Source organism: Podarcis vaucheri (assembly GCF_965113315.1).
Source record: "Podarcis vaucheri genome assembly, chromosome: 12".
Taxonomy (NCBI): Eukaryota; Metazoa; Chordata; class Lepidosauria; order Squamata; family Lacertidae; genus Podarcis; species Podarcis vaucheri.
In genome coordinates this window covers 64,219,460-64,243,042 of record NC_138750.1, presented here as the reverse complement: position 1 = coordinate 64,243,042, position 23,583 = coordinate 64,219,460, and the positions used below count along the sequence as shown (strand labels likewise).

The 23,583-nt window shown below is 49.8% G+C and overlaps 1 protein-coding gene and 1 long non-coding RNA gene across 2 annotated transcripts; one reads left to right on the top strand and one right to left on the bottom strand.

Moving 5' to 3' along the window:
* Positions 1–472: 472 nt before the first annotated feature.
* On the top strand, positions 473–6,203 carry LOC309515148. Its single transcript, XR_014212323.1, has 3 exons — positions 473–506; positions 2,026–5,581; positions 6,086–6,203. It is a non-coding gene; the product is annotated as an uncharacterized lncRNA (long non-coding RNA).
* LOC309514879 (uncharacterized protein) lies at positions 6,099–23,429 on the bottom strand. The gene is made up of 6 exons (XM_082192317.1): positions 23,276–23,429; positions 11,984–12,491; positions 11,702–11,783; positions 11,348–11,427; positions 10,562–10,688; positions 6,099–9,492 (listed from the first exon to the last, which is right to left on the bottom strand). The coding sequence occupies exons 2-6, from the start codon at positions 12,398–12,400 to the stop codon at positions 7,991–7,993; spliced, it is 2,208 nt and encodes a 735-aa protein (XP_082048443.1). The 5' UTR covers positions 12,401–12,491; positions 23,276–23,429; the 3' UTR covers positions 6,099–7,990.
* Positions 23,430–23,583: the final 154 nt, after the last annotated feature.

Genomic DNA, 23,583 nt, shown 5'->3' with positions numbered 1-23,583 from the left:
CAAGGAATTCATAAAGGGGAGAAACCATATCAGTGCTTGGAATGTGGAAAAAGTTTCAGACACGGCACCAGTCTCACTTCTCATCACAGAATTCATACAGAGGGAGAGTGACCATTTAAATGCTTGAAATATGGGAGTTACTTTATGGAAGCACAAAGTTTCATTGAAATGAAAGCAGTGGAAAGAGGTTCAGTCACAACACCCATCTCACTTCCCATCAAATAAGCCACAGTGGGGCATAACCATAGAAATGGGTGTCCACAAATTTAATTTTAGGAGATTGTGATTTGTCTGCAGGCAAGGATTGCAATAGTGTTTATGTCCTTCAGAAACACAGCAAAGAAGTCAATGGAGTGAAAAAGCCTTGCTGAAATTGAGATACACGACATCTACAGCAGTGTTTTTCAACCTTTTTTGGGCAAAGGCACACTTGTTTCATGAAAAAAAATCACGAGGCACACCACCATTAGAAAATGTCAAGCTCACAAGTTTTTCAGTTAATCTAGGTCAGGGGTGTCAAACTCAAATTCATCGGGGGCCGCATCTGGAGGTTGGTCACCCTCAAAGGGCCGGTTGTATCTGTAGGACTATGTGTCCACTCTTTATTATCATAAATTATTGTCACTGCATTCAATTATTACTGTTTTTTGTAATAATGTAGTCAGTCCAGAAGGATGTTATGGTCGATTGTATCAAAGGCCGCTGAGAGATCCAGCAGAACTAGGAAACAAAGTTGTTACAAAGAATGAGCCCTAATGAGACAATTGCTGCAATCCTATGTGCATTTACTTGAAACTCCTGTCGAAGAAAGTGAGGCTGGCTTTTGAGTAAACATACACGGCATGGGGCTGTAAATAAAATGTGGGGGGGGGGAGAGAGAGAGAGCTCTGACAGGAAAGCATCAACATGCCTTGTGCACTCTCATTTTCCTTGGCTAATTCCCCTGCCTCCCCCCATCTCAGGGTGCCATTGCATAGCGCAAAAGAGGAAAGAGCACGAGCGCGCTGCCTGCAACTGGATCTCCGGCTTCTTCCTTTCCTTCCCCGAGGCGGGAGGGAGAGATCAAGGTGGAGCTGCTGGCAGGGTGGAGAGCGAGCCGCCCAATTGTGTGACCGAGTGATGGAAGGGCTGCAAGGAGCCGCGCCCGATCTCCTCCCAGGAATGTGCCAGTGGGACTGACATGTGCCGGAAGGTGGGGAGAACCGCCCAGCGCCGCTGAGCGGGCGCAGAGTCCAACTTGTGGAGCTGAGATAGAGAGCCGGGCGCCAGATTGCCTTCCTCGCTTGGCTTGCCGCGAAAATGCAAGAGGAGGAGGAGGAAGGCGGCGGTGGGGGGCGGGGAGCGGAGGGGGTGCCAGGGAACACAGCCCCCTCCCATCACGGCCATAATCATCGCCGCCCCCACTCTACATTTATTTTAGGGGTGTTTGGAGTGTGTGCGTGTGCCTCTCTCTCTCTCTCCCACTCACCCCCCCAGCCACCCCATATTCCCAAAGAACAACTTGATCACGGGCGTCCTGGAAAGGCTGGCTGTGCAAAGATGGAGAGGGAGGCGAAATGAAGAGGAAGGGAAGCCCCGGGCTGGTGATATCCAGCGCGGAGGAGAAGAGGACGCCTCCCGCAGGGCGAGTTTGCACCCTGGAGAAGATCCAAGGCTGGAATAAAAAAGTTTCTCCGAGGAGAAAGACTCCCCCTCCGCGGCACGGAGAGACCTGACCTTCCGCTTGCTCTTTTTGAGCAGTGAGCAGGAGAGAGAAGCCAGCTGCCCGCCTCGCTTCGGCCCCCGACAACGAAGGCGCAAGTTGAGAGACGCGGGGACATTTGAAGCAGCAGCCACGTCCTTAAGAGTGACGGGGGGAGGCGAGTAGGGAGCCGCAACATGTAAACTTCCTTGTGTCAAAAAAACAAACAAAACCGAGAATAAAAGGTGAAGGCTGGCGGCCGGCGGCAGCTACACGGGCCACATGACGAGGTCTGGCGGGCCGGATTCGGCCCGTGGGCGTTGTGTTTGACACCCGTGATCTAGGTCTTATTTTTCTCCCTTTTTTGAAGATGGGATCAACATATTCCCTCCTCCAGTTTGTAGGGACCTCGCCTGTTCTCCAGGAATTCTCAAAGATCATGGACAACGGCTCTGAAATTACATCTGCAAGCTCCTTTAATACCCTTGGATGCAGCTCATCTGGCCCTGGAGATCTGAATTTATTTAAAGTAGTCTGGTGTTCCCTTATTACCTCTTTTCATATCTTGGGCTTCAGCTCCCTCTTCACACCATTTATTCTGTTACCACCAGGTTGGGCATCACTTTCCTTTTGGGTAAAGACAGAGGCAAAGAAGGTGTTGAGTAGTTCCGCCTTTTCTCTGTCACCCAATAGCATTTCTCCGTGTTCCCCATGCAGAGAACCTACGACTTGCTTGTTCTTTCTTTTGCTTCAAACATAGCCGGAAAAACCCTTTTAGAAATTATTTTTAACTTTTCCTGCAAGCCTGAGCTCATTCTGAGCTTTAGCCCACCTGCAACTGTATACTCTTTTGTGATTTTCCCTTTCTTAGAAATGCCCTTCTTGAATCTCAGCTGATCTGTAAGCTCCTTATGCAGCCATCCTGGTATCTTCAGATGCCTCCCACTTTCCTTTCTTATTGGAATTGATTGCATTAGGGCCTTCAATATTTCACTTTTTAGAAACTCCCATCCATTTTGGACTCCCTTCTCTTCTGAGTATTTTTGACCATTGGATCTCACCCAGTGGCTCCTTAAGCTTTAAAGGAACCTCCAATTCTTTATTCATTTCTTAACACCTGCATATCAAATTGATTTCTTGATAACAAATATTCATGAAAAATAATTGTGGGGGTTTTGTTGTTGTTCTAGCATCTCGGGGGGTCTCAGAAACTGAAAATGCTGCTGGGCCAAACAATGTTGTTTAACCAATGTTGCAGCTGTAAACATTGCCATTGGGTTACATCTGATAGCTGATTTTTATCACAGTGTTGGTTAAAAATTCATCTTCAGCATCCATCAGTTGATCCAAAGTCAAAATACTTGCTTCCATCCAATCTTTCCATATCACCATCTTTCCCCATTTTTTAAATTTAGATTTTCCTATAAAGTCAATATGGCATGGGGAAATTGGCCACATCTTTTTTTATTAGACATTCCATAACTTTCTAACTGACATAATTCTTTCCAAAGTTCTAACGTATTTCGATCCTAATGCCGTCCATCCAACCAAAGGTGCTATGTATGTATATTCCAAAGTTGCCTAAACCAGTTGTTGGTGTCCAGTATTTAACGCCTTACATTGTTATAAAACTATCAGGAGAATTACATGGGGAAAACCCTCTTGTCGCTCAAGATTCCCCAGGGAAGGTACCTTGTTGGTCAAGGGAAGAACCAAGGGAACGCAGAGCAAAGCCACCAGCAAGCCAGATCCTTATTCAAAGAATACTGTTGCAACAGCAAAGGAAGGAAGGAGAGACCCGAAACAAAAGGGTTTTACATTTTATACCTTTGGATTTGGGTCAGTTCCCGTTGGTGCAAGAATCATTCGTTCTCAGAAACAATGGTGTAGTTTAGTCTGTGTGATGTTCCCAGAAGCTACAAAAAGCCTGGACTGTTTACATCAGGTGCAAGGACATGTTGAAGAATGTTACCTGGATGTGTGCAGCTCCTGAACTGAACTGAACTGTCTTAGTCTGACCTCTGCCTTTGAACTGTGAAGATGTAAGCAGAGGGCCTGGTAGCCTATGAGACTGTTAAGCAGACCTCTACCAAGGCTCCGATAGAAAAATTGATTTGTGTATATAATCTGTAACCATTGCGCTTAATGCTGACATTAAAAGACTTATCTCTACTTTGGATGTTTCCTGTGTTTTATTTTCTTCACTCCATGCTTCACTCTGCTAAATGGGGCCAGGGTCTTTGAAAGCATGCTGGTCCCAAGGAAAAGAGTTTAAATTGCCTAAGAAAACTCCTAACAGGTTGTGGTGGACTGTTGATACCGCATCAGGTTATGGGAGTTTGGTTATGGCAAATATCCAACAGTTCCTTGGTCAAGGTGACCTCCCTAAAAAGGCCATGGTTATGTCACCAAGAGGCGGTACAAACAGATAGGGCAATTTACAAGGCACAGCTCAAATCAATACATTCCAGGTGTTAAGAAATTTTCTAGTGTAAAGGAAATACAAGCTGATTACATTCAGAACATCCCTTTTCAAACACTGAGCAAAATTTATTCGCTGATTTCACATTTACAAACATGCATACAATTATGTTTCATTTTAGAGCTGGAAGGGGGGGGGATACATGAGATCTGAAGTCTCCAGTCCATTGTAAGAGTTCCTGGGACTATGTGCTAGGAGGAATATTCCACATGTCCTTCATGCCTGTATTGGGAAGTTTTGGTCTTCCCCATGTGAGTAAGTGGGAAACAAACCTTTATTTAAGTGTATTTCAGCGAGTGTGTGAGCTTTCCCCCTTTAAAACATCAAGAATAGAAACGTTCCTCTAAATAGGTGCCCCCCCCCCGTTTTATGAGGCCCCTTCTAAGTGTTCTGAATGTTCTATTGCAGTTGCTTATCAGACACAAGAGGTGGCAATGTTGAATTTTTAGGAATATTTCTGTTTGACAGCTCAGGAACCGGTTTTCCTTTACTAAAATACTGCATTGGTCAAATGTCTGCTTGGGGAGCTGTGGGTTTGAGTGTGTTTATCTCCACACATCCCTTATGCGGGTGCAATTTTTATAACAACAGTAAGCTCCAGATTCAGAATACTGAATCCTTCCTCATTAATTTGTAGTTGCATTTTCTGTAGATATATTATTGGAATCAAAAACTCCATAGAAAATTTCTAAACAAAGAATTTCTCTTCTGAAAATATTTTATAGATATATGAACTGGAATTCCTCTCAGAATATAAATTAATATGTAATGTTCTTTTTGAGAACATTCACCTTCCCTCCAGGATGAGGCTTTTTAAATAGATAAATAAATAATTTTTTATTAAGATGTTCCCATAATACAGTAAGATTATAACCTCAGAAGATACAAGATTATAACTACAGATGAAAAAAAAGAGAAACAGAAAAAAAGAAAGGGATATTAAAGATAAAGAAAGGAAAAAGAGAAAGAATAATACAATGAAAAACAGAATCATTAGCGAAAGACAGAATTTTTTTCCCCACCTACCAGTTACATTAAAAATTATGATTATTTTAAGCATTTGGTCCATAGGAACACCCATCTCTTTCCTTTGTAGTGAAGACCAGAATAAAGAGCACAAAACATGATTACTATGCAGTACAGTCCAATCTTCTTCATGATCTTTCGGGGGAAATTTCTTACAGCTCTAACAGTCCCTGCTGTGTCTTCAGTTCTCCAAAGGAGCACAGACCCTGGGTGAGGGTGAAGACTCCCGGAATCCCATGCGTGACTCAGTGGGCCTTGAGGTGGTTGATAACAGTATTAAGAATAAGCAGTCAATACAAAATGCCAATGCAGCAACAAGAAGAGCTTAACACAAGGATGTAGGAAAATCTTATGTCTTCTCACAGGGGCCAACCAGATCCCCTAAAGCAGGGGTCTGCAACCCGCGGCTCCGGAGCCGCATGTGGCTCTTTTACACCTTTGCCACGGCTCCGGGGCAGATACTAGCGAGGGGAGGAGGCGCATTGTGCGCCCCGACACTCCCCACTGTGGCAGGCGCTGTACTGGCTGTGACGTCGCATGGGGGTGGTGCGTGCGTTAGTCACACCGTCCCGACGTCACCTTCCCGCCCGCCCGCCCGCTACATTGTAAGGGGCATGTACGCTGGTCACTGCATTGAAAGGGGGCATGTACGCTGGTCACTGTTTTGAAGGGAAGTGAAGAACACACACACACACAAAGGTAACTTGTTAATTTAACGTTTATTTCTATGAGGAGGAGTAATTCTGAGGGGTCAAACAAAGAAATAATAAAAAAGTGACAAAAAAGTTATTTTTATAATGACGAGTTTTGTGGCTCCCGGTTTTTGTTTTCTTCGGAAATGGGTCCAAGTGGCTCTTTTTGTCTTAAAGGTTGCAGACCCCTGCCCTAAAGGGAAGAAGCTAATAATAATAATATAAATAAAATTTATTATTTATACCCTGCCCATCTGGCTGGGTTTCCTGGGCAAGACAGTTCCATGGTTTAACTCTCTGCTGTGTGAAGGAGGACTTTCCTGGCGTCAAACAGTCAGTGGCAATGCTGCTTCTGAATACCATTGCTGGAAACCACAGGAGGGAAGGGTGCGCTTGTGTTCCGCTTGCGGGTTTCCCATTATGGACATCTGGTTGGACTCTGCGAGGACATGATGCTGGTCTGCATGGGCCACTGGCCTGATCCAGCAGGCTCCCTCTAGGTTCTTATGTTGTGCTCTCATTTCTGGCAAGTCACTGCCAGCTCAGACCCTTGAGAGGAACAGTTGAAGGAGCTGAGGAGGTTTGGCCTGGAGAAGAGAAAGCTGAGAGGTGATATGAGACTCACCTTAAAGGGTGGTTGCATGGAAGATGGAGCAAGCTCGCTTTCTGCTTCTCCCGATGGTAGGTCCCCCTGCGCCTCCAGTGAAGAGCATCATGGGACAGTGCTGGGGTAGACCTCTCTTTGCCCAAGACCTGGAGAGCTGCTTCCTGCCATTGGGCTGCATGGACCAGCATTCTGATTCAGTCTTCATTGGCAGTAGGGGGTTAACAGCCAGACAGCTAGCCAGCCTGCCTAGCCTTTTCTCTTCCATTCCTTTCTCAGCCCAAGAGCCACATTCCCTTCTGAGGAACCTTCCAGGGGCCACATGTGAGTGATGGGCAGGACCAGAGATAAAAGTAGGTGGAGCAATGAATGTAAATGTTAGCTTTGCACAGTAGGCAAGGTCTGAAAGAGCCATGATCAGACACCTTTCTTTCTTTCTTTCTTCCCTAAAAATTTCATTAGATTTTCATAACTTTTAACGAATTAACTTCAGACTTTAAACTTATTATATAACTTGTATAAAGCGATGGATGTGTGACATAGCTAAAGTGGAAAGTGATAGGGGGAAAGCAATGAGGAGTCACTGGCCCTTGACCTGCCCAGGTGTGGCATTCAGGGGGTGGGACCTCAAGTCACCAAATAGCGAGCCAGATCCGTTGGTAACTCCAGGCCACTGCTGAGACAACTTGTATGTTCTTCCACGGCAGGGTCTCTAGCTGTGGTCTTGACCACTCGGTGGTCCTTCTCCATGTTGCTGATCCCCTTCCTGAGAACTGGGGATCTGGGTGCTAGAGAAGACCTCCAGCTGGTGCAGTGGTGTTTCCCATGGATAGAATACCCATGTGCCACTCCAAGGCTTTTTATTCTTCCACTCTCACTTCCCTTATTCAGCAGTGAGATGCAGCACCAGCAAACAAAAAAGAAAAGAAAATGCTATTCTGGGCTGCATCAACAGAAGTATAGTGCCTGGATAGAAGGAAGTCATGCTCGAATCTAACTTGGTCAGACTCCACCTAGAATTCTATGTCCAGTTTTGGGCACCACAAGTTAAGAAGAATATTGACAAGCTGTAGCATGTGCAGAGGAGGGTGACTATGATGATCAAGGCTCAGAAAAACAAAGTCTTATGAGGAATAGCTGGATTCAATATGTTAAGCCTGGAAAAGAGGAGATTGAGAGAAAGTCTGATAGCTATCTTGAAATATTGAAACGGCTGCCACATTGAAGGTGGGGCAAGCTCATATTTTCCTGCTCTGGAGGGTAGGGCCCTAATCAATGGCTTCAAGTTACAAAAAAATGAGGTTCTGAGTAAATGTCAGGTAGAACCTTCTGAGAGTAGGAGGTGTTTGACAGTGGAACCGACTCCTTGGAAGACGGTGGATTCTCCTTCTTTGCAGGTTTTTAAGCGGAGGTTGGATGGCTATCTGTCAGTTTAAATTACAGCATTGCGGGAGGTTGGGATAGATGGCCCTTGGAGCCCCTTCCAACTACAGAATTCTACGTTTCTATGATTCTATGATTGTCCTAGTATGCATTCTTTGATGTGAAGTGAGATTGACTCGCTGACTGAAGCTCTTCCCACATTGCAAGCAGTGATATGGTTTCTCCCCTGTATGAATTCTTTCATGCGTCATGAGATTGGACCTCTGATTGAAGCTCTTTCCACATTCCAAGCACTGATATGGTTTTTCACCTGTATGAATTCTTTGATGAGCTGTGAGATGGGTGTTCTGACTGAAGTTCTTTCCACATTCCAAGCACTGATAAGGCTTCTCCCCTGTATGAATTCTTTCATGGGACATGAGGTTGCAACTCTGACTGAAGCTCTTTCCACATTCAGTGCACTTATATGGTTTCTCCCCTGTATGAATTCTTTCATGGGAAGTGAGACTTTCCTTCTGGATGAAGCTCTTTCCACATTCCATGCACTGATATGATTTCTCTTCGCTATGAGTTCTTTTATGGGAATTGAGATGGGAGTTCCGACTGAAGGTCTTTCCACATTCCAAGCACTGATAAGGTTTCTCCCCTGTATGAATTCTTTGATGGGACATGAGGTTGGAACTCTGACTGAAGCTCTTTCCACATTCAGTGCACTGATATGGATTCTCAATTGTATGAATTCTTTGATGGGCTGCAAGACTTTCCTTCTGGGTGAAGCTCTTTCTACATTCCAAGCACTTATATGGTTTCTCCCCTGTATGAATTCTTTCATGGGATGTGAGACTTTCTTTCCAGGTGAAGCTCTTTCCACATTCCATGCACTGATATGGTTTCTCTTCGCTATGAGTTCTTTTATGGGAATTGAGATGGGAGTTCCGACTGAAGGTCTTCCCACATTCCAAGCACTGAAATGGTTTCTCCCCTGTATGAATTCTTTGATGGAAACTGAGATTTAACTTCTGGGTGAAGCTCTTTCCACATTCCAAACACTGAAATGGCTTCTCTCCCGTATGAATTCTTTGATGCACCCTAAGAATAGCACACTGACTAAAGCTCTTCCCACATTCCAGGCAGTGATACGGTTTCTCTCCACTGTGTGTTCTTTGATGGGAAATGAGTTGGGAGTTACGACTGAAGCTCTTTCCACATTCCAGGCACTGATATGGTTTCTCCCCTGTATGAATTCTTTGATGTGAAGTTAGAGTTTCCTTCCAGGTGAAGCTCTTTCCACATTCCATGCATTGATAGGGTTTTTCCCTTGTATGAATTCTTTGATGAGAAGTGAGACTTTCCTTCCAAGCGAAGTTCTTACCACATTCCAAGCACTGATATGGTTTCTCCCCTGTGTGGATTCTTTGATGGGCTGTGAGATTAGCCCTATGACTAAAGCTCTTTTCACATTCCAAGCACTGATGGGATTTCTTCCCCAATGGATTTCTTCGGAGGGAAGTGGAATGGGAGCTTTGACTGAAGTTCTCTCTGCACTCAGAATATTTACATGGCTTCTCCATGGTGTAGACATGGTCATGGTCTCCCTGGTTCTTAATCTCTGATTCATCAGCATCTGCAACAAAGAAAGAAACGGATCACAGCCTCAGGGAGAAACGCAGCACTCAGTTATTGATCTTTGCTAATTAATGCTTGGGACACAGGAAGAACTGAAGTGAATTAAAAGTAAGCCTTACAACAGGCTTCACTGCTTTTGTTGACAGCCATTCATGAACATATTTATGGGAACCTGAGTGTCAGGAACGCGTTAGCAATAAATCACATGGAGTAAGTGAAATTAACTCTTTAAGAGAAGCAGCAGCCTGCTCAGTAGTGTCAGGCCTTACAAACACAGCAACACTTTCCAGTAGGTCTTGCCCCTATGCCTCTAAGAGTCTAAGATTCTATGATTCCAATGTCAGTCATCTCTTTGGTCAACCAGAAACTGACAGAAACTGACCTTGCCCCTATCAGACAGTTATGGGAACTGAAGGTCCCTGCCTTCCCACAACGGACTAAGCCCCCTCTTCTCCTGGATCCTTCCCAATGTGATCTGAGACTCCGCCGGTGGAATTGTCTCTGTTCCTCCCCCTTCATACCTCTTCTGGTTTAGGAAGATGAGGGGGGAGAGGAGCTTGTCACAGCAGGAGGGAGAGACACCGTGGCTTCTTCACCAGCATAACTCTCTTCCTCAGCTTCTGCTTCTGGACTTCTCTCTTCCACAGACTCCCCCTGCTGCTTCCTCCCACCATTGCTCTGCATCCAGCCAGTCCATGAGACAGATTTGGAAAGCCTGGCTCTTTTCTGGCCCAATAATGGAGTTTGCACCATATCCAATGTTAGACATCACTTTGGTCAACCAAACACTAACAGAAGCAGAAACAGAAAAACCTGACAGAAGCTACTTCAACTTCCATAAGATATCTGAAGCCTGAATTTCTAAAGGACTAGGCAGTTCAGACCAACCAGGTTTCAAAAGGCAAAACTGGAGAATAACTCTATTCACGGTTCACTGTGGGGATATCGGAATCCCAGATGCTCTTGGTGGTGTTATTGTTTAGCTCCATCAAAACATTGCAGGTTAGTGACACAGAGATACCCATTGAATTTCAAAACAGGTATCATGACCCAACAGGGAGCCTTACCGAGAGAGTCCACAATCCCACAATTCTCCTCCATGACTTCCTTATGCAGAGCTCTCTGGTCAGGATCCAGCAACGCCCATTCCTCATCTGTGAAATGAACAGCTACATCTTCAAAGCCCACCAGACCCTAAAATAAAAAGGGAAAGGTCTACTTCTTAGACAACATACAGAATATCTACTACACATTGCTCTGTTGTTTTCTGCCTGTTCATTACTGTTTTGTTTTAATGGAATTGTTTTACTGTACATTTTAATTATGGATGCATATTTAAACTTTTTAACAAAACTGTTTTATTGTGTATTTTAATTACTGGTATTCATATTTGGGGGAATGGGTGGAACTCCAAATGGTGTTCTTCAGATCATTCTGTCTGCTCATACCTTCCAGTTTCCCTCTTTGCTCTCCCTGTCTACTGTTCTGGAGAGGGAAACCTTCACAATGTCACAGGGAGGGGAAGGAGAAGGAAAAGCCATTTAGTGGAACTGGTAGGGCTGGTGAGCTGAGTCCTGGCCACTGTTATTTATGATTTGCCAACTGCTTAGAAGCCTATTTTAGCATTAAATGATAAACTTAAAAATGAAACTGAAGCTGCTGATAATTAATACTAGCAACATTCAGGAGGCTAGTTAAGGTGAGGTGGTTGTTCATCATTCTCAGCACAAAAGCCTCTTGGAATGGCCTTTACAGCCATGGTTAAAGGCAGCTTTCAAAGAAGCCAAGAGCAACAGAAGCCTGGCTGCCTCATCTCACAGCCTCTTTGCCCCACAATCCTTCATTCTCCCTACCTGATCTGGTTCCATGGCTGCTGCTTCTCTGCCTTCATGCAAAGATGGATAAGCATCTCTTGCCAGCATCATTCTGTCACCTGTGAGAGACAAAGGTAAGTGGCAGGCCATTTTCACATGCTCCTCTTAGAGGTGAAGCAGTGCATCTCTAACTACAGGTGGGCCATTAAAAAAGTCTCACCTACTGTGTGCATTTTGACATTTGTATCTTAGCTAGGTAAAAATACATGTCTCCACTTTGTGCTCTTGGCCCCTAGTGTCCTCCCCAAAATGTTGGGGGGGGGGACCCACAGATTAGTGGCAAAATCTACAGAATGTGTGACCAAATGGGGAAAAACCCTCCTTCCTCCTTACCCAGTGGTCCCTCTTTGGTCTCCAATGGAGTCTTCTCTGCCTCAGAGGAATCCAGGCCTGTTTCTGCAAAGATAATCTTTCCCTGAAAGGGCAAAAGGGATTGGAAGCAGAGAATGGAGAGAAACATTAGAAAAGGACTGGGAGAGGCAAAAGCTTTAGGGGTACCCAATATCATTCCTTGGAGGCTTTCCAAAAAAGTTTGAGGGATTAAGAGAGAATTTTGGGATACTCTCTCTCATGTTCAGAGCCCCTTGGGAGTATCCAGAGGGAAGTCTCTCTCACCTGCTTTCTCTCTGCCTGCTTCCTCTCCTCTGCCTGACTCAGGAGGAATCCTTCGGCCAGGGCCACCGCCTGGGAACTGGTCTCCGCTCTGCATTCCTTCACCCAGCTCTCCATCTCCGGTGGAAGGACAGCCAGGAACTGCTCCAAGATCACAAGATCCAGCATCTCAGCTTTCGTGTGCCTTTCTGGCTTCAGCCACTGATGGTCAAAGTGGTGGAGTCGGCTGCAAACCTCTCGAGGTCCTTTGGCCTCTTGGTCGCAGAAAGGCCTGAACTGCTGGCTCTGCACATCTGAACAGAGAGTGTCCTCCTCACCCAGGATCTTCAGCAGAGTGTTTTCCCAGAATCCCCCACTGCTCCCAGTTTGGATGGCATGGCCTCTTCCTGCTTCTGGGCCAGCTGAGTCTTGCTCATCCATCTGGGCTCTCAGGAAGCTTCCAAGAGGTCAGAAGGAATCCCTTGTTCTTCTGCCCAGGTCACTCTGTCCTAAATTGAGGCGTTTGCAAATCCTACAAAAGCAAATATTGTTCTGTTATGAAACAGATACACGGTCAAGAGAATAAAAAGGTTTCCTGAGAAAGTGTGGGTGAATCTTGCTGGGAACCAGGGCTGGACTGAAACATAGCCCAGACTCTGAACTTCCTTTTTCCAAAACGGAAAAGGAGAAGCCAGCATCTAGGCCAGACATCCCCTCCAGATGTTTTGGGACTACAACACCCATCATCCCTAGCTAGCAGGACCAGTGGTCAGGGATGGTGGGAATTGTAGTGCCAAAACATCTGGAGGGCCAAATTTGCGGGTGTCTGATCTAGGCCTTCTAGAAGGGAAATCACCATGGAAAATTTGCAGGAAACATAGGGAATTTGCAGAGGCGTTTGCAACTTCTACAAAGCAAATACGTTGTTTTGTCATGAAATTGATACACAGCCAGGAAAAGACAAAAGTTCCCAGAATCTTATCAGGAACAAGGGCTGGACTGCAACACAGCCCAGACCCTGAACTTTCTTTTTCAAAAAAGGAAAAGGAGAAGCCAGCATCTAAACCATTTTAAAATGGTTGCAATCTGCTATGGAAGAGTGGTAATAGTAGTAAAAATACCAACAAACAACAACAACAACAACAACAACAACAACAACAACAACATAAAGCCTCAAGCATGGGGGGAAACCTCATGTTACACACAGACCTTCCAGAAACTGTGTGTGTGTGTGTGTGTGTTTGGAATCTGCAGTTCTGAGCATTTGCCTCCATCTCAGGCGCTGACCTCATAAACTAATTGTGAGATACAGATGACAAGAGAAGCCTCGGTCAGTTTATCTGCGTCCTTTCTTCTTCTTCCTAGCTTTCTCCTTTTCCTTCAGCCCAGGAGGTATTTCCCCCAGAGCCAGAGCAGAGCGGGGGGGGAGGGGCTGCAGTGCCTCCGAGGCTCCAGCAGGGGGCGGGAGCCTCTCTCTGTCTCTGATTGGCCGCCAGCCCTTTTGGAGGGAAAACCCAAGGAGCCCTTTCTGAGGGGAAGAGTTGGGCAGGGCCTGGTCAGAGAGGGGAGAGGGGGATTATTATTATTATTATTATTATTATTATTATTATTATTATTATTCGGAGAGGCTCTGAGGGAAGAATCTCTCTAGCCAGAAGAAGGAGTCTCACAGCTTAGAGAGGAAGACGACCCAGTGGAGGGTCTGGGGAGAATATGGAGGCAGGATTTACCGTATTTTTCGCGCTATAAGACTCACCTTTTCCCTCCTAAAAAGTAAAGGGAAATGTGTGTGCGTCTTATGGAGCGAATGCAGGCTGCGCGGCTGTCAGGGGTTCAGGAGCAGAGACGCAGAGAAGGGAGGAAGCAGAGAGCGAGGGGGAGGAATCCGAAGGGAAAATGAGTGATGATGACGACCCGAGATCTCCAAGCCTAAGCAGTGAGTCAGAGGACTCCCAAAAGGGAGCCCCAGTGAGCAGAGCAAGGGGGGGATCCGGGGGGACACCCCAGGAGGAAGGGAACAGAGGAGATTCAGAGAGCAGCAGCTGGAAGTCGGGACCCACGCTCATAACTGAGAGCGGCAGCAGCTGGAAGTCGGGACCCACGCTCAAGACTGAGAGCAGCAGGGAGGAAGGTAGCCAGGCATCGGGTTCCGGAGGCTGTCAGCAGGAGGGAGGGCACGAGTCAGGGGTGGTCACGCCCTCCTCAGAGAGCGAGGCAACGGTTAAGAGGAAAGTAGAGAGTTGGGCGCGCGCGCCAAGTTCAAATGCAGCGGAAGCTGGAGCAGTAAGCAGCCCGGAGAGTGAGCCAGGTCCTAAAGCCCGCCGCAAGGAGGCAGAAGGATCAGGGGGGTCAGCGTCAGAGGAGAGTAGAAGGGAGGAGGCCCAGGGGGGCAGAAGGACCCAGAGACGTAGGGAGAGGCGAAGGAGGTGGAGCAAGGCTAGGGTATTAAGCTGGTGTGCAAGAGGCGGGGACTCAGACGGGTCTTCGCCGACCTAGGGCAGAAGGTGTAGAGCTGCACGCTGCAGTTCGGAAATGAAACCTGTAACTTAATAAAGACTCTTATAAAGTGAACGCTGGCGGACTTGGTCCTATGTGAGCTGGGACTGGGTGGCAGCCCTGACAGTAAGACCCGTCTCACAAAAGCTTCGGACACCTGATATCTCGCAGCGGAGAGAGAGGCAGCTGGAGGAGGGGATCGGTGTTTGGGAGCAAGCTCACGACGGTTAGCAGAGATGACGGAAGCAGAGACAGTTGCAGCGCTGCAACAGGCAGTTACCCAATTGAACGCGGAGGTACTGGCATCCAAGAAGAGGGAGGAGGATGCGGCAGCCGCCTACAGAGATCTCCACGCCAGGTTTGAAGCATGGGTTAAACACGGGCAGCCAGGACCCAGACCGGAGGGGGTTGGGTTGGCACGGAGAGCAGGAGGGCTTGTGGCTCACTTCGATGGGAATTTACAACAGTACCCCAATTTTCGAGCAGACGTAATGTGCGCACTGCAACTGCTGGCAAAAGACTTTAGAGATGAGGAAGAGAAAGTGGGGTTCATACTATCCCATTTGCATGGGGATGCTAAAGCGTGGCTACGCAATTTGTGGAGGGATAAAGATCCGGCGCTTCAGAATGCAGATGCCTTTATCAAAGCGATGGATGCGTGTTTTTTGTCTACTATTGATGTGGATCTTGCCCGACGGGAGATTCATGGACTAAAACAAGGGAGGGCAAGCGTCCGGCAGTACCACGCCCGCTTTTTTGCGCTGGTCAGTGCCTTAGAGTGGGACCGGGATTCGCCCCCTGTCAGAGACCTGTTCTGGGAGGGTCTAAGCTCTGCGGTCAAGGATGAAATTGCAAGGGGGGAGAGGCCCCGAAGCACGCAGGAGGTGGTCCAAAGGGCGCTGACTGTGGGGGTGAGGCTGGAAGAACGTCCATGGTGCAGAGATGAAGGACGTGGAGGGCGCGAAGCAGCGAGAAGTTTCTCTTTCGTTCCAAGAGAAGCAGCGCGTGCGCAATCCACACCTCCGCCTGGAGGGGGAGGGGAACCGATGGAGGTTGGAGGTGCAAGGGCTCAGTCAGCAGCCAGAGCCCAAGCACCGACAGCAGTGAAAGCGAAGCCTCCTAGAGGGAACAGGAAGTGTTACATCTGCGAGGATCCAGGCCATTTGGCGAAAGAGTGTCCCCGGAGGCTCCACAAGCACACTGCAGCCTCAGCAATGGTGACTGCAGCAACGCAGCAAGGAGAACCACAGCAGGGAAACGACGATGTCTGGCTGGAGACAGAGGCACTGGGGCCCAGCCAGACGCATCAGTGAAGCAGTCCCCAGCGATCTTGCAACCCACGGACCCCCTCCCACCCAAACCAGTAGTGCAGCTCACAGCATCTCTCCAGCTACCCGATGGCGTCACTATCGAAGTGCCGCTTTCTGTGGATTCTGGAAGCAACGCAGACTTTATAGCGCAGGATTTTGTGGAGCAGCACGCTATACAGCTACTGCCTGCCACTCTGCCCCTGCAAGTCGTCACAGTGGATGGCAGAGAGTTGCTAGGGGGGCAGGTGGTGAAGCAAACGCCACCGATGGTGATGCGCCTTGGCAACCACAGGGAAGTCATCAGTTTTAATGTCACCCAACTGTCGGACACGCCCATTGTGTTGGGCATGAGTTGGCTGGACAGGCACAGTCCGACACTGGCTTGGTACCAGAGACAGCTGATCTTCGGCTCCTCTTATTGCGCAGAACACTGCATCCTGCCCAGACAGGAGGGAGAGGAGGAGGAATCACAACTGCAGTTGGGAACGTTGCAAGCAGTCCCCCACAAATACGCAGACTTTCTGGAGGTCTTCTGCGAGAAAGAGGCTGACAAGCTACCACCGCACAGGCAATATGACTGCAAGATTGACCTCCTACCAGGGGCGACGCTGCCGAAAGGGAAGCTGTATTCCATGTCTGAGGACGAATTACAGGAACTCAAACAGTTCATAGATCACAATTTGCAGCGCGGTTTCATCCGGGAGTCCAGGGCAGTAGGGGGCAGTCCTGTTTTCTTCGTGAAGAAGAAAGACACGCCCCAAAAAAGACTGGTGGTGGATTTTCGCCTCTTAAACAAGATGACCAAGCCTTCTGATTTCCCCATGCCCAGGATTGACGACCTACTAGCGACGGTGCGCAAGGGACGCGTGTTCACCAAGTTGGACCTGCGAGGTGCGTACAATCTCATCCGCATGAGGGAGGGCGATGAGTGGAAGACAGCCATGTTCACGCCTCTGGGCACCTACGAATACAGAGTGATGCCGTTTGGATTGCAAAACGGTTCTCACTGTTTCCAAGCTTTCATGCATCATGTGTTGGCGGGACTCCTTTACAAGAAGTGCGTCTGCTTTCTGGATGACATCCTGATATTCTCCGAATCGCAGCAAGCCCATGACCAAGATGTTCGGGAGGTGCTGGAGAGGCTGCAGCAGCATAGACTGTACGCCAAACTGGAGAAGTGCCAGTTCGACACGACGGAGGTGGATTTCTTGGGTTACAAGTTGTCGGACAAGGGGCTAGCCATGGACAGCGCCAAGGTTCGTGCGGTGTTGGATTGGAAGAGCCCGCGCAACCGGAAGGAGGTCCAGCGGTTTGTCGGCTTCGCCAACTTCTATCGCAAGTTTATCAAGGGGTTCGCGATGCAGACGGCGGCCATTACGGACACGCTAAGCTCCAAGAAAAAGAAATTCATCTGGACGGAGCAGGCGGAGCAGTCCTTTCAGGCACTCAAGCGTCTCTTCGCGTCGGAAGAGCAACTGCTGCATATCGACCCCAGCAGGCCGATGCGGGTAGAGACAGACGCGTCCGATAGAGCAGTGGGAGCTGTCCTGCTGCAAAGGGACCCACAGGGGGTCTGGAGGCCGGGAGCGTTCTACTCCAGAAAGCTCAGCAAGTCGGAGCAGAACTACACCATCTGGGACAGGGAGTTGCTGGCCATTCATGCAGCTTTCAAGGCGTGGAGGCACTTCCTGATCGGCGCCAAGCACACGGTGCAGGTCTGCACGGATCACAAGAATCTGGAGCACTGGCGCACGGCTCAGTTCCTGAACCAGAGGCAGATACGTTGGGCGGAGTTCTTTGCTGACTTCAATTTCCGAATAGAGTACGTCCCAGGCGACACCAACGTCATGGCGGATGCACTGTCCCGCAAACCGCAATACCTCGAAGAGGCGACGCCAGCGGCAGCCATGCACATCTTCGCGCCAACAGCGTGGGCGTGCGCTTCAGCCACAGTAGACCTGGATGCGGTGCGGCGGGCGTTGCAGGACGACTCCTTCGCGCAGGCGAAGATGGCAGAGGTGCACAAGGGCACGGCGAAGGGCGACGAGTTCCAGATACGAGACGGCTTGCTCTTACGTAAAGGGGCCATCTACGTGCCGGGAGACGAACTTCGCGCCAGGGTACTGCAGCAGCTGCACGACGCACCCACGGCCGGGCACTTTGGCACGGAAAAAACGGTGGAATTAGTCGCAAGGGACTTTTGGTGGCCCAGACTGAGAGGGGAAGTCGCGGACTACGTTGCGAGGTGCGACACCTGCCAGAGGGCCAAACCGGTGCACAAACCACCGGCGGGACTGCTGGAACCGCTGCAAACGCCGTTTGAACCGTGGGAGAGAGTGGCCCTGGACTTTGTTACGGATCTACCCAGCTCGAGAGGCAAGACAGCTGTACTAGTGGTGGTGGACTTGTTCACCAAGATGGCACATTTCATTCCGTGTGCGAAGGTGGCCACGGCGGAACAAACCGCCAAACTGTTCATAGATCACGTGTTCAAAGTGCATGGTCTGCCGCGGTCTATCCTGTCCGACCGCGGGCGCCAGTTCGTCTCGAATTTCTGGCAGAAGCTGATGAGTTTTCTAAATGTCAAGGTCGATCTGGCATCAGCAAGACACCCGCAGACCAACGGGCAAGCAGAGAGGGTCAATGCCATCATGCAGCAGTACCTGAGATGCTATGCCAATCAACAACCTGCGACCTGGGTGGATTACCTGCCGCTCGCCGAGTTCGCTTACAACAACACGAAGCACGTGTCCACAGGGGTGACGCCGTTCTTCGCCAACAATGGGAGGAATCCCAGAACCTTCCCGGGACGGGAGAGAGTGGGGGACGGAGAACCACAGACGGCGGACGCGTTCGCGTCAGAGTTGCAGGCGGTACACGATCAACTCAGACGGCAGCTGGAGCTAGCTAAGCACGCCTACAAGGTGCAAGCTGACAAGCACAGGCGGGTTGGCGAAGAGATCCAAGTGGGAGACTGGGTCTGGTTGGCAGCCCACGCAGTGCCGACCAGGTCACTAGCCAAGAAGAAGTTGGGGCACAAGCAAATTGGTCCGTACCAAGTCGAAGCACAGATCAACCCGGTAGCCTTCCGACTGGCGCTGCCGGAGGGTTCCAGAATGCATCCGGTGTTCCACAGGTCGGTGCTCACTCCCTACAAGGCACCTCACAGATTCCAGGAGCCAGGGACGGCACCGAGTCCGTTCCGGGAGCGGACGGAGACGCGAGGGGTGACGCAGCAAGACCCCATCAACGAGGTCACGGAGATTTTGGACTCCAGATGGGGGGAAGAGGGAGTCGAATACCTCCTAGCCAGAGAGGGCACCCGGGCCAGCGCCAATAGCTGGGTGCCAGACTACGCTTTGGAGGAACCCCTGCTCAAGGACGAGTTTCATGCCCTTTTCCCACACAGACCCATGCCAGCGAGCTTCTTCGACGACTGGCTGTTCACGCCCACACTTTCTTCCAGCACGTTCCATGGATTCGACTCGGACGGGGAACCCGCACTGAGCACCCGTTCCCCAGAAGGATCGCCGGCGGGTTCGGCGTCAGACACCTCGTATTGGTGGGACGATCGACCGGAGGAGCAATGGCGCCGGAAGTGGCTGGAGATGCCAGGTCGAGCGACCGACGCAGAGACTGACATGGACGTGTTCGGGGAGGACCTTGGGTTCGAGCACGGCGGTACAGAGATGGAAGCGGAACAGGTCAACGTCGGCGACCGCGAGGAGGAAGACTCGGAGGTCTTCAGTTGGCGGCCAACCACGGGGAGCGAACTGTATCCGGCATTCCCTCCCGTGATGATGGAGCACCCAGCACCCACACCTGAAAGCGGGGAGGGGGGAAAGGGGGGCTTCGAGGGGGGGATGGATGTCAGGGGTTCAGGAGCAGAGACGCAGAGAAGGGAGGAAGCAGAGAGCGAGGGGGAGGAATCCGAAGGGAAAATGAGTGATGATGACGACCCGAGATCTCCAAGCCTAAGCAGTGAGTCAGAGGACTCCCAAAAGGGAGCCCCAGTGAGCAGAGCAAGGGGGGGATCCGGGGGGACACCCCAGGAGGAAGGGAACAGAGGAGATTCAGAGAGCAGCAGCTGGAAGTCGGGACCCACGCTCATAACTGAGAGCGGCAGCAGCTGGAAGTCGGGACCCACGCTCAAGACTGAGAGCAGCAGGGAGGAAGGTAGCCAGGCATCGGGTTCCGGAGGCTGTCAGCAGGAGGGAGGGCACGAGTCAGGGGTGGTCACGCCCTCCTCAGAGAGCGAGGCAACGGTTAAGAGGAAAGTAGAGAGTTGGGCGCGCGCGCCAAGTTCAAATGCAGCGGAAGCTGGAGCAGTAAGCAGCCCGGAGAGTGAGCCAGGTCCTAAAGCCCGCCGCAAGGAGGCAGAAGGATCAGGGGGGTCAGCGTCAGAGGAGAGTAGAAGGGAGGAGGCCCAGGGGGGCAGAAGGACCCAGAGACGTAGGGAGAGGCGAAGGAGGTGGAGCAAGGCTAGGGTATTAAGCTGGTGTGCAAGAGGCGGGGACTCAGACGGGTCTTCGCCGACCTAGGGCAGAAGGTGTAGAGCTGCACGCTGCAGTTCGGAAATGAAACCTGTAACTTAATAAAGACTCTTATAAAGTGAACGCTGGCGGACTTGGTCCTATGTGAGCTGGGACTGGGTGGCAGCCCTGACAGCGGCTATCCCAGAAGCCAGAATAGCAAGAGGGATTGCTGCTTTCCCTGCGCAGCAATCCTTCTTGCTGTTCTGGCTTCTGAGATTCAGAGTAATTTCTTTCTGGTTTTCCTCCTCCAAAAACTAGGTGTGTCTTGTGGTCTGGTGCGTCTTACAGAGCAAAAAATACGGTAATCTGGAGGTCTGAGTCTGAGGCAGGAGAGGGAGGAGCTGTGGGAAGACGGACTTAACCAGGGTCTCCTTCCGGTCAGGAGGGGAGAGATCTGCTAGGAAAAGGAGATCCCCCCCCAATGAATAACAAGGGCTGAGAGGATCCCCTGGGTCTGTGGGAAATCCCTCAGGGTGGTTAAGAGAGAGGAGGGCGGACGAAAAATGCCCCTCGCTCAGGAACCAAAGTATGAGGCTGAGAAGGAAGCTGCGCTGTATGAAAAGTATTTAAGTGTAGCCCTGGTCATAACTAAGTAAATGAACAGAAACCGAGTTAATTCTTTTACCTCCTCCGGTAGAAACCTGAACTTCCAACTGAAGTGCAACAAGAGAGCTTTTAGCAACTGAAGTTTAAGAAAAGCTGTGCATGTACTACAGTGAGATCTTTCTATTTAGTTTAAGTAAGAAGCCAACTTTTATTTGGAAGAAGGCACCTCCTGACCCCAAATTTGTTTCATGGACCTCTTCTTTTGTAAATAAGACTGTTCTTGTCCGTTCAGCTCCTGCCTAAGACTCTAAATCACTAAGTTTCCCCTCTCACAAGGGAGCCTGTGGGAAATTGCAGAAATTCGTGTTGACGGAAGATGAGGACAGGTGACCCCACCGAGGCCCAAAGTCGTCCCCCCCCACCAGGCCTCAAACTGTCCCAAATTCCTTTTGTCTTCTAAAAATCCAAAACAGCTTTTCTCTGCTCTTCTCTGATTTTCTCACAAGATGCTGTGGCAAGGGCAAACTTTTTTGTACTTTTTATCAGTACAAGAATGCTTCAAAAAGCTAATGAATAGACTCTGTCAGAGCAGGCCTGAGACTGACTTTTATCTCACTCTAGTTGCAACATCTTTGGACATGCTGAACTCCTCTCATTCCCCCTTTCCTGGGAAGGGTGCCAAGAGGCCACAATAGTCCCAAGACAGCTTTCTGTACATGCTCAGGAACCTCAACATGGGGCAGGACTCTGGAAGGAGGAGGAGAAAGGAGGAGGGAACTGGAAAGGGGTATATATGATTGTGCACAGGACTGTGAACTTCATGCATGCTTTTTGTGACTTATCACACTTGCTCCTTCTACCAGTTCATGGATGGTAGAAATAAAAAGCCTTTTCTCCAAAACTATTCCTTGAGTGTCTGTTGACTCCCACTTCCCTTTCCCAGGCGCAATAGTTTCCCCACCCGAGGGCAAAGCCTCATAAGGCTACAGTGTAATTTGCATATCATGAGGTGGGTCTGCTATATTTAATGGGGGGCAGTTAGCGGGGTGAATCCACTCCTTTATTAGTTGATGGTCATTGGTGGGATCCAAGAGCCCAAAGCAGGGTGCATCAATTTTCACATACCGTATTTTTTGCACCCATAACACTCACTTTTTTCCTCCTAGAAAGTAAGGGGAAATGTCTGTGCGTGTTATGGAGGGAATGCCTACAGGTGGCGGGGGGGATCTGCAGCAGTCGTGAGCAGAGGATCCATGGTTCCCCTTCCTTCCCTCCTCCGTGGTTACAAAGCATGGATCCTCGGGATTTTTGCATTGGGCTACTCCAAACTCACTGTCAGATCACATGTCTGTGGCCACAGCATGAACCACAAAAATCATATATCCACTATTTTGTTTAGAATATTTTTTTTTTGTTGTTTTCCTCCTCTAAAAACTACGTGCGTGTTATGGTCTGGTGCGTGTTATAGAGTGAAAAATGCGGTAATTAAATATGAAATGGCTGCCAATGTCCAAATGCCCTCGGCACGTGAGGCTTTCTCTGTGGCCCATCTCTCGCTCGCCATGCACAGCTCCACCTCTGACTTCTCATTCACCTTTCTGTCTCACAGATGGCGGAGGGATTCTGGCAAGACCACCTCATCCATCTTTTCTTGGTGGCGGAGGAGAAGTCGCGGCTGTGGAACCAGACGAGGTGGGAGAAGGAGGATTGGGGGGGGGAGAAGAGGCCGGGGGGTGTAATGAGGTGGGTCTGCTATATTTAATGGGGGGCAGTTGGCGGGGTGTATCCGTCACACATGGGGGGGGTGAGATAAAGCCTAAACAGGGGTCAACAACCTTATTCAGCAGGGGGCCGGTCCACCGTCCCTCAGACCTTGTGGGGGGCAGGACTATATTTGGGGGGGGGTGAATGAATTCCGCAGCCCCACAAATAACCCAGAGATGCATTTTCAATAAAAGGACACATTCCGGATTCACCCGCCTTCTCCAAGCAGGAAGGGAGCCCCCACTCCTGCAGGGAGGCACTGACCCCTCCCTGGCCCAGCCAGCCCCCCCCCCCCTGCTCTTGCTCATCCTCCCAGAGGGGCTCAGACGGATCCCAGCACTCAGTCCGCATCCTCCAGCCTGACGGACTGAAACTCCACAGGACGAGACTGGGCTCTGGACCCCCAGGAGACTCCTCGGCTGGTGCAGCAAACTCAAGTCTGGGGGGATGAAAGCCATGGCTTCCCCACAAAGCGGTGAGCAGCCTCTGCTATGAAGGAAGAACAGGCTTGCAGCCCTCCTGCAAAACCACCCGCCCCCCGGCTTTGCAGAGAGCAAGGAGGGGGCGCAGGACCCTGGGGGGCACGCATGATCTGAACCCGGCCCCCCCCTGCAGCCCTGGGACCCCCTTCTCCCCCAAAGGGAGGAGAGAGAGAGGAGACTCACCAGATTGCAGCAGGAGCCCCCCAGGCAGCGAGGCTTGCAAAGGAGACACACCAAACAGCCACGCCCCGCTTGCAGGAAGTGACCTGCTCCCCCCCCCCCAACACCATTCTCTCCTCTCCTCTCTAGGAATTCGGCTCAGTTCCTTTTAACCCTTGGCGAGCCAAACATCTCAAGCTCACACACCCCGCGTTTTCTTCCTCCAGAGCCGGAGCGCAGGAGGAGCCCCGCACATTCCACACCCCCAGAGATGCTGTGTTTTGGGGGATCTGAGCTGGTCTCTCCCTTGGCCAGAAAGAGCAGGATAAGCT

Excerpts from the sequence above, each read along its gene's own strand:
- LOC309514879 (XM_082192317.1), bottom strand. The coding sequence starts at position 12,400 with ATGGATGAGCAAGACTCAGCTGGCCCAGAAGCAGGAAGAGGCCATGCC. Across the intron at positions 11,784-11,983 it reads AGCAGGCAGAGAGAAAGCAG|GGAAAGATTATCTTTGCAGA; the intron begins GTGAGAGAGACT and ends TTGCCCTTTCAG. Across the intron at positions 11,428-11,701 it reads GACCAAAGAGGGACCACTGG|GTGACAGAATGATGCTGGCA; the intron begins GTAAGGAGGAAG and ends TGTCTCTCACAG.